This window comes from Oncorhynchus tshawytscha, linkage group LG19, assembly GCF_018296145.1.
Source record: "Oncorhynchus tshawytscha isolate Ot180627B linkage group LG19, Otsh_v2.0, whole genome shotgun sequence".
NCBI classification, from domain to species: Eukaryota; Metazoa; Chordata; class Actinopteri; order Salmoniformes; family Salmonidae; genus Oncorhynchus; species Oncorhynchus tshawytscha.
This window is the reverse complement of record NC_056447.1, coordinates 48,158,794-48,169,895: the sequence shown is the minus strand read 5'-3', so window position 1 is coordinate 48,169,895 and position 11,102 is coordinate 48,158,794. Positions and strand designations below refer to the sequence as shown.

The window sequence follows — 11,102 nt, the reverse complement described above, 5'->3', positions numbered from 1 at the left end:
TCCATATCACAGCCACATCCCGTGTATCTACTTCCTTCCTTCCTACTGACAGAGCAGCTCTGCCTCACCTGGGACCACTCTATCCCACTCTGGGGGACCTTCTTGCTTATTCAGGAAACTGCAGTGCTGTTTCAAGTTGCAATTTCTTCAGGATACATGAGGATATTCCTAAATTTCAACAAAACAAGCATCATCATAACAATTATACAGTAAGTATAGTTTAAATAAGTCAACATAAATAAAAATGATTGTTATGAACATAATTGATAATTAACTTAGAAGCCTGTTGTGAAGTTGTAGTGTTGGAGACTCAGAGACCTCATCACCCTCCTCACTTCTCACCTGTCCATCAGAAGTTTCAAAGCTCTCTCTATGTTCATCCGATGTCCGACCCTGGTCACCCCTAGGTCTATGAGGTCGTCCTTCTGCAGGCTAGGCAGGTGGCTGCCCTCGATGTCGTTGTCCATAAAGGTGTCTCTGTGCTCAGCCAGGTTTAGGCTCTCCAGCCAGTCGGCCACATCATGTTTGCTCCACATCAGAACCGGCTTGGTGGCAAAAGGCTTGTTGGAGACGGCCTGGATGAGGGTGAGGGGGGAGGGCGAGCGGCTGCTCCCCGTGCCCAGGCTGAGAGGGGGGGTGGGCAGGCCGAACACGTCTGAAAGGGTGGGAGAGGTGGCAGGGAGAGAGGAGGCACAGCCGAGGCCTGAGTCTGGGGGAGAGAGGATGGGGCTGGGGGCTCTGTGGTGGGAGGGGCTCTCGGTCTGTCGGTTTGGAGATGGGGCAGGCACGTTCGGAGGGAGCTGGGCAGCAAAAGAGACTGTGGTATTCCGCTGTGTACCTGAGGAGAGGGACCCACTGTCCGGACCCCTACAGAAAGTACAGAACACATTAAGTTACACTGACCTGACAGACCTACTGGAGGATTAATACACTGACCTGACAGACCTACTGGAGGATTAATACACTGACCTGACAGACCTACTGGAGGATTAATACACTGACCTGACAGACCTACTGGAGGATTAATACACTGACCTGACAGACCTACTGGAGGATTAATACACTGACCTGACAGACCTACTGGAGGATTAATACACTGACCTGACAGACCTACTGGAGGATTAATACACTGACCTGACAGACCTACTGGAGGATTAATACACTGACCTGACAGACCTACTGGAGGATTAATACACTGACCTGACAGACCTACTGGAGGTTTAATACACTGACCTGACAGACCTACTGGAGGATTAATACACTGACCTGACAGACCTACTGGAGGATTAATACACTGACCTGACAGACCTACTGGAGGATTAATACACTGACCTGACAGACCTACTGGAGGATTAATACACTGACCTGACAGACCTACTGGAGGATTAATACACTGACCTGACAGACCTACTGGAGGATTAATACACTGACCTGACAGACCTACTGGAGGTTTAATACACTGACCTGACAGACCTACTGGAGGTTTAATACACTGACCTGACAGACCTACTGGAGGATTAATACACTGACCTGACAGACCTACTGGAGGATTAATACACTGACCTGACAGACCTACTGGAGGATTAATACACTGACCTGACAGACCTACTGGAGGATTAATACACTGACCTGACAGACCTACTGGAGGATTAATACACTGACCTGACAGACCTACTGGAGGATTAATACACTGACCTGACAGACCTACTGGAGGATTAATACACTGACCTGACAGTCTTTCCCTAAACACCACCAACTCCTTTAAAACTGCAGACTGGAAGGAGGATTCCGTGTGTATGTCCATGTGTGTGTGTGTGTAGCCGTGTGTGTTTGTTTATGCGTGTGTGTGTGTCCATGCGTGTGTGTGTGTCCGTGCGTGTGTGTGTGTCTGTGCGTGTATGTGCGTGTGTGTGTGTCAGATGAGAGTGAAGAATAAGAACAAGTATAAAAAGGATCTATTCTTTCCATTGGAAGTTGGAAGTGGGGAATTAATTCTAAATACAAAGAAACGAACAGTGTTTTCCTTCCCATAGAAAGGGACATCCATTTCTTTGATAGTGTCAGAAGATCTCCATTCATTTATTTATGTATCAGGTTGAATCAGGTTAAACTAATATCTCATTCTGATCAGGTTTGTTCTGTGCTCTGCAGTATATTCAGCATGAACCACACTGGTAGCAGAGCTTTGGTGGCACAGCCATGACTTTTAGAGTTAGCCTCATCTGGTCTGCTCTGTAAATAACCACAGCTTTCCATAATAAATTAGTTTGTTGCTATCCCAGAGGAATGCTGTAGGGTGGAACACACAGTGTCTGTAAGAAATGCCATGCCGGCTTACGTAGCCTGCTGTACAAACAAGATATATGCCAGTTACACAAATAGACATACCGTACGCGCAGCGATAAACAAACGTACAGACAGTGACCTGCATACACAAAAGTGTTTTAAATACACACAAATATGCATTCATACCTGCAAAAACCAATTACACAATAACAGCCTACAATCATACATCCCACACATACACCACTCCATAGCCTACATCTGTTGGAGCCTCAATGTATACACACACATTCATATCTAGTCTACGATGACAATCTACTTCTAGTGATTTGCGGTGACTGGTAGAGGAATGAAGAGGAGGGTTAACTGACGAGAAAGGCCCATTGATATTTGACCAACTCTGGGTTTGTTGAAATTACAGACGATTGAGAGACAGGGGTGGATGGTGTGTGTGTAACCTGTTAAAACAAACTGTGGAGGCATCTCAAATGGCACACTATTCCCTATTCCCCTATGGGCCCTGGTGCACTAAGTAGGGAATAGGGTGCCATTTGGCACGCAATCTCGGTGCTATTTTGAACCGTGCTGCTAGCGACACACAGTGACACACCGCTCACCCCTTCCTTCGGAGGAAAGCGCTGTGGCGGTTTGGTCTCTATGATAATCAGACTGGCATGACGTTGTTGCTCATCTACTCCTCAAGGCTGCTGCTCTCATTATTAGGTTGCTAGGCAACTCCTTCTGCTCTCTGGCAGAACACACACACACATGGAGTAGCCTACCTTGATCCAAAAACAGTCCTACATCCTGAGGAAGAAGAGTCTATCCCCTCTCCTGGCTTTGGTGTCCTGTCCTTGTTCTGCATGTCCTGGGGATTAGAGCCTGGAGGGTCTCCCCATAACTTGGAGGTTCTTTGAGTGGGTGTTCTGGGGGGTTCTGAGGAGACGCTGGCCCCGGGGGGAGGCGGTGGGACGGAGGAAGGTGCGGCAAAAGTTCTTATGTTCTCCTCTCTATCCATCAAGGCAGGGTCCTTGTAAAGTGCGTTGCTCTTGTTTGCGGCAGGTTGCCTGGTTCTTGACTTTGAAGTCCGGTCCACCAGAAAGGCCTGTCTGTCTGCATAGACTGTACATGTGTTGTCCAGCACCTCGCCACCCTCGGACGACAGCGTGGAGATACTGGATACGGTGGACATAGTGCTTGTAGTCTCCAGCTGGGGGTCTCCAATACTGCGGCTGTCCGGCTCCACATCAATGCCAGAGTCACTGATATGATCGTAGCTCTCCAAGAGGGCGTGTGGGAAGCAGGGGGGTGTACAGTTGGTGAGCACCGCAGGCCGTTTGATCATAGTCTGGTCAGGGTGGCCTGGGGTGTTACCGTGATAGGGATAGAAGGGGGCTAGAGACGATGGTGCCCTGCCAGCGTTTCGTTGCTGTTTCAGGAGCTCAGCGATCGCTCCCTTTTGGTCCTCTGGGATGTCGAAGCTGTTGGCGAACTCGAGCGGCGGTGGCAGTGGGTCAGCAAAGAACTCATCGTCGATGTCCACGGAGGGAACGCAGGGTGGAGGGGGGATACCGAAGGGTAGTTTGACCGGCTCATCCACTGAGGTGACGGTGATCATGGTCTTACTACCTCTGGGTCCAGGGCCCATAGAGTGAGGGTTATGGGGGTTAGGGGAGGCCATTTTGAGGATGTTAGGTTGGTTGGGGTCCCGGAGCTCACTGGGGGCGCTGTCTGGACTGACCGCTGCGTCCCTCTCCCCCTCAGACAGGTTGTTCTCGTCAGTGGTGTGGACCATCAGCAACCCAGGTGACTTCTGCTGAGACGTGTCACCAATGTCTATCAACATGTTCTTCTTCTCCTCTTCTCTCTGAGGACGGGATAGACTATTGTCCTTGTCTTTGGCCAACGGGTGGTCGTATTTGGACTCTGTCTCGTACTTTGCCTCTGTCATCTGCCTACGAAGCCCCGCCCTGCCCGGTCGACCCATGGTGGCGGTCGAGGAGAAATTTGCGCCCATGCCGGTCCTCAGCTTGGTGTCGATGAACAGAGGCTTGTTCAGGTCAGGTTTAGGTGGTTCGGTCTTCAGCGGGAGTGGCTGGGACTGCTCTCTCATGGCCCGGTCCCGTGCAGCCAGAGCCAGGGCCAGAGGGGAGTTGGGGTCCAAAGGCTTCCCTGTGACTGGGTGGACATAGCGCCCACTACTGGAGGTATAGGTCTTGGCGGGCAGACTGACCGGGCTGTGGTGGCCAGTGCGGGTGTGTAGCGGCTCTCTCACAACAGTGGTCTCCGGGGTGTTGAAGACAGTCATGTTACCCCCTCTTCTGGGGATGCTGAGTAGTGAGGCAGGTGGGGCCATGAGGCGACGCAGGCGCTCGTCACTACTGAACATTCCCTCGTCGATGGACTTGGAGTGGCGGAGGCGAGGCGCAGGCGCGGGAGACGAGTCTTCTTCACCCTGCTCGGTGAACCTGTAGGATGGGGAGTTCTGGTGAGAATCCACCATCCTCATCTCACGTTCCCGCACTGCGCCCGCCATGGCCGTGGCAAAGGGACTGCTGGGGTTGTGTCCGTCGTCCGGACGGAGTTGTCCCGGGTGGTCATGGGATCCAGTCTCTATCTCCATGCTGCTGCCCTGGCTGCTCTTCCCACTGCTGGATGTAGACGGCTCCTTGATGATGATGGTTGGGATTTTAATGGTGCAGGTCTTCTCTGGGCTGTCCTCAATCTTGTTCTGCTTCATCAGCATGCCCTTCCTCCTCTGAGGTTTGTTGGGGGCAAACAGGCCCAGGTTGCCCATCTTCCCCAGGTCTGAGTATGGGTTCTCTGGGATCTGGGCCCTGCGGTTCAGGAAGCTCTGCTGGGCTGTGAGGCCTTGGCCTGGACTCTGGCTACCCTGGTGGTGGTGGTCCTCAGACTGATACTGTTCCGACTGGGGCTCTGTGTGGTACATACCCCCCTGTTCCCTCCATCCGTCACTGCCGCCCGTGTTGGGGTCCCCTCCTCGCTCAGGGGCGGTGCCTTTGGGAACAGTGTGTCTGATAGTGCCGTAGCCTCTGCCCTGGGGGTTGGGGTCGTTGTTGTAAGGGGGAGATGGAGGGGAGATAGCGGGAGGGGGTGGGATGTCCTCTGTTGTGTCCGGCATTGATAGGCTCCTGGTGAATTTCAACATGGGAGGGGTCAGGAACTGAGGGGCGTCCTCTTCTGTTATACCTGAAAAAGAAACATACGTTGACTATTACTTTACATTAACAGCAATTATAGAATTTAAACCTTCAAGGGTGTGTGTGCGGGGAAAAAGGTAATTGAATACAGATGTGTGTGTGAGTGTGCATGCCTGTGCCCGCATGTGTACTGTATATAAGTGTGTGCTGTGCAGATTAAATATTTAACATGGACAGAAAGATGTCGAGATGTAGTTACCAGATGTTCCTATGGACTTTTGTCGTCTCATGGTCCCCTGTCTGTTTGGCACCCCCAGGAAGGGGCCTCGACCTCTGGGGCTGCCTGGCTCTCTGGGCTGGGTCTGGGTCTGCATCGACACGTCCTGGCTCTCACACATGGACTGTAACAAAGAGAGGAGAAGAGACTGAGCCTGCATGGGAAACAGTCCATCAGTTTATAGATCAGTTAGACTTGTTAGAATGATTGTTGATGTACATTTCCTTTCATTTGATTTCTCATTTATTTCATAGCCCTTTACATTCGCACCCATATACGGGTTGAAAATGGCAGATTTCAAATAAAATAAAATTGTATTCACATTTCCATATCATACAACTGATGTAATATACAGTGTCAATGTTTATGATGACTATGTTAGATGTCCAGTTACAAGATGACCTGGCGTCATAGCCTGTGTTGTTCTGAACAGAATGAGACTGTTTGTTGTATTGTGAAGGAAGTGTGCAGTGGACCACACCTGAATGCACTCATGACTCCATTCTATACGCATCAAAATGAAGACCTGCTTCTCTGAATTGCCTTGTGAAAGCCTAACAATGTACTTTCTAATTTAGCTCGTCATGTTGGCAAGAGAGCAAGATTAAAAATGATGCTTACCTGACCCAGATTTCAAATGTATAATGGACGTTTCTGGATTGAGTAAACAACAACAGTAATTGTGTAAAGGCGGGGATGCAGGGCTAGATTCCAAACAAAACAACTACAAGCGTGCTTGCTCTAGTTCCTCAATGGCATAGCTTGGAGTCATAAAAATGCATTGAAATGCATTATGAACTGTGCACACTTTGGAGAGGTGTGTGGCCACTTGGAAACACCAGTTAGACCTCTCACTTTTATGTTGCACCTACTGTACCCCAAATTTTCCAAGAATATTATTATCATGTTACTGAATGTATCCAGATATTTTTTACATTTTGTTATCAACAAATGCAGCGAAAAGTACAGTAAATGTAAAATGCATATAAAATCAACAGTGTAATGTTTGGAGTTAGTCTTGTGTCAGGTGAACTGTTGTGTCCTCAACTATCGACTAATCATTTTCCCATAATCTCCAAACTGTTCACTTTTAATTGCTACCATGGTTGCGCATACGCTTTAAATATTTATTCCGTAAGAAACATGTCAATTTAGCCCTATCCCCCATATTGGGCAATTCCCACGAGTGTAAGAGGTTATTAACCAAACACATTTATTTGTCCTCTGCTGCAGGTCAACTTGTGAAAGATCTAATGGAAAAGTAAGAACATGAAGCTGTTTAAACCTAAATACTAGTTGAGAAGCAGGTCAGGGCCATGAACACCTCCTAACAGAGGAGATCCATCAGAACCATGAACACCTCCTAACAGATGAGGTCCATCAGAACCATGAACACCTCCTAACAGATGAAGTCCATCAGAACCATGAACACCTCCTAACAGATGAGGTCCATCAGAACCATGAACAACTCCTAACAGATGAAGTCCATCAGAACCATGAACACCTCCTAACAGATGAGGTCCATCAGAACCATGAACACCTCCTAACAGATGAGGTCCATCAGAACCATGAACACCTCCTAACAGATGAGGTCCATCAGAACCATGAACACTAACAGATGAGGTCCATCAGAACCATGAACACCTAACAGATGAAGTCCATCAGAACCATGAACACCTAACAGATGAAGTCCATCAGAACCATGAACACCTCCTAACAGATGAGGTCCATCAGAACCATGAACACCTCCTAACAGATGAGGTCCATCAGAACCATGAACACCTAACAGATGAGGTCCATCAGAACCATGAACACCTAACAGATGAAGTCCATCAGAACCATGAACACCTCCTAACAGATGAGGTCCATCAGAACCATGAACACCTAACAGATGAGGTCCATCAGAACCATGAACACCTCCTAACAGATGAGGTCCATCAGAACCATGAACACCTAACAGATGAGGTCCATCAGAACCATGAACATCTCCTAACAGATGAGGTCCATCAGAACCATGAACACCTAACAGATGAGGTCCATCAGAACCATGAACACCTCCTAACAGATGAAGTCCATCAGAAACATGAACGCCTAACAGATGAAGTCCATCAGAACCATGTACACCTAACAGATGAGGTCCATCAGAACCATGAACACCGAACAGATGAAGTCCATCAGAACCATGAACACCTCCTAACAGATGAAGTCCATCAGAACCATGAACACCTCCTAACAGATGAGGTCCATCAGAACCATGAACACCTAACAGATGAGGTCCATCAGAACCATGAACACCTCCTAACAGATGAGGTCCATCAGAACCATGAACACCTAACAGATGAGGTCCATCAGAACCATGAACACCTCCTAACAGATGAAGTCCATCAGAACCATGAACACCTAACAGATGAAGTCCATCATGCACTTCCTTAACCAGCCAGCTTAGAGCAGTAAATTGCAACAGGCAATGGTGCACCCATCAGCATTCTCGCAGCATAGATCTCTATGGTCTTACTCCAGTGTCACATATCAACAAACTACACACACAATAATGAAATGCATATGCATACCGCACAACAGAGCAGTGTAGATAGTAGTAGAGTAAAGCCTGGTTAGTGGTTATACTTACATTCATCTCTGGGTTCATGGCCAAGCACCTGCTGTTGGGCCGCGTTTTGACCGTGTTTGCGACCCTTATGTCAGTGTTAGAGTTGTCCCACGTGGGCTTCTGAGGAGGCATGTTCTCTTCCACTTTATCTGGAACACAAAGACAGACAGAGAGACAGACACCGCTCCACTGTGAGTATAGGATACCATAGCCTACACTCTACATCTGTCTCCAAGCCAAAATGAGCCATCGTCTCAGCCAATGACAATCCATTCCGTCAGTCAGAATGGGAAATCAAACCGAGCATAAAGGAAAAGGGAACAGAAATAGTCACAATGACATTGGTCAAAGTTAAAGCCGTGCAAGCTAGCTATCACTTTCTTTTGGTTCTATGATTTAGCCGTTTTGGTCTGTTTTTAACTCCTTGGTTGCATCCTAAATGGCATCGTATTCCCTATCCAGTCCACTACTTTTGACCAGGGCCCATAAGGGCTCTGTTTAAAAGTAGTGGACTATATGAGTTAGGGTGCCGTTTAAGACGCAAACCTTAAATAATTGACAATGAGTGACAAGAAGTTGGTAAGACGGCACAAACTGATCTGGACCAGGCTATGGTTCAGCGGCAACTGCACAACCAACATGCTAGTGTTTTTTCATTTTTTTCTTTCTTTTTTGAGCGCTCCCATGCATGGGACCATTACTTAGAGTGACTGAGAATACAATCCTCTTCTTTAGACGCTCATTATCTGAAGACTGATCATCTAGAACAGGAAGAAAAGGCAGTTCAGATAGGGACATCCATACGATATCTATAGTTATTCTGTTGATACATTCAAACACCCTTCTCTCTCACTGCTGTCAAAAACCTGTGAACTGAGGAGAGAGGACTATAGGCTACATCCTACTGTCTTCATGAAATACATTATTACTGAATTAAATCTAACCAAGAGCAGGTTGACATTTAGTGTCATGAGTTTTGTCCTGAAGGTAGAACTGAGTAATTTCCCTTTAGATAGGCCAGCTGCAAAGTTGAAATGGGCTATATTGTAAAAATGAATGAAAATAAGGTTAGGGTTAAGCATTAAGGTTAGCAGTGTGGTTAAGGTTAGGGTTATGTTTAAAATCAGATTTTAGACTTTGTGGCTGTACTAGCTAGTGACCACTCTGCAGAGCTGCCTCCAGAACAAGATTCATGATGAAAAAGGCTAACCTGCTAAGCAAGAGCTGTTTATGTTTGATGCACATTGTCTGCTATTAGTGTATTAATAACCTTTATCGAAAGACACAGTGTATGACAAATGATAAACATGATTGTTATCTCTGTTTAAACCCCTGTTGACAAAACGGCTTCATACAGTAATACTCCGATCCTTCTGTCTGCATACTAAGCTCACAGACTTGACCATGTGTGTACTGTATAATTAAGATGGAGAAGATTCCAGTGCTGTCTAAAAGCATTCTCACCAACACTGGCCACCCAGCTATAGCGGTCTGTTTCTCTGTCACATCCGCTGATACAGTAACATAGCAGTATTTATGGCAGGAAGGAACCCTGGTGGATTGATGTGAATAAGCCACACATTCTAAGACACCTCAGTGTCTGGTGTCAACATGCATTCTAGACTTCTAGAAGCATTGCGGCAAATCTCCAGTGTTCTGGTGTGAAGTAGTGAACACAGAGCGAGGCCGTTACAGCTGAATAATGTGCCTAAGACTAGGCAGCAGCAGGACTGTACACTCTTAGAAAAAAAGGTGCTATCTAGAATCTGAAGGGTTCTTTGGCTGTACCCATAGGAGAATCCTTCGAAGAACCCTTTTTGGTTCCAGGTAGAACCTTTTTGGGTTCCATGTAGAACCCTTTTCAGAGGAAAAGATGCTCCTGTGGGGTCAGCCAAAGAACCCTTTTTTCTAAGTGTATATAATATTTTTTGCAGGTAGAATGCTCTCCTGCTATAGTTGACAATGCACTGTACTCTATGCAGCATTATTGCCATGGCAACATCTTGTTTCTGTATGAGTATGAGTCAAATGCCTATTTGTAATGGGCCCATTGTATAACAGTGTTGTGCCCTTAAAGTTAAGTCTGTAGTGTATTCTGAGAAGGCAGCTACCTACTCTTTGATATACGCAGCTGACTGTTGTGCATTAACTCTAGGTCTTCTAGTTATTATCCCATAAAGGTGTTTCAGATCATTTTATCATTACAGAAAACATTACAACCATTTTAGAATGTTACAAATCTGTGGTTAAAGTAGAGGGATGAATCCTAATCCCAAATGACACCCTAATTCCCTTTATAGTGCACTACTTTTGACCAGAGCCCATAGGGTTTTGGGCAAAAGTAGTGGACTATATAGGGAAAAGAGTGCACTTTTGGACACATACAAGATCTCTGCTGTTGCTTTTTCCTGATCTTGCATAACTGTCTAAAAGAGGGCCAGAACCATGAATAATGCATGAGAATAGCACTGCGCTCTCACACTGCGCTCTCACATTGAACTGAAGTACGTAGGCTTTGCTGTAAAAAGTTAGTGTTTAAAAAGGTTCTTGTTCAGAAGGGCATTTTCATATGCTCTTCATTTTTACGACACCCCTGTTTAGGTTACAACCCCTAGACAACAAACACTAGTTCACCTTCATACCTGCTAAATGCCCTCTAAAGTCCAGTGAGCATGTATGTAAAGTACACTGAGTATACCAAACATTAGAAACACCTTTCTAATATTGAGTTGCGCCCCCCCCCCCACAATTCGTCAGTGCACAGATTCTAGAA

At 46.8% G+C, this 11,102-nt stretch overlaps 1 protein-coding gene across 1 annotated transcript in view; it reads right to left on the bottom strand.

Moving 5' to 3' along the window:
• Nucleotides 1-338: 338 nt before the first annotated feature.
• LOC112219029 (SH3 and multiple ankyrin repeat domains protein 2-like) overlaps nucleotides 339-11,102 on the bottom strand; it is a 152,462-nt gene continuing 141,698 nt past the window's right edge. The window contains exons 18-21 of the mRNA XM_042301773.1: nucleotides 8,351-8,478; nucleotides 5,704-5,845; nucleotides 3,066-5,493; nucleotides 339-867 (exon numbers count right to left, since the gene is read on the bottom strand). Coding sequence (XP_042157707.1) covers nucleotides 339-867; nucleotides 3,066-5,493; nucleotides 5,704-5,845; nucleotides 8,351-8,478 — 3,227 coding nt within the window. The remainder of the gene's footprint in view (nucleotides 868-3,065; nucleotides 5,494-5,703; nucleotides 5,846-8,350; nucleotides 8,479-11,102) is intronic.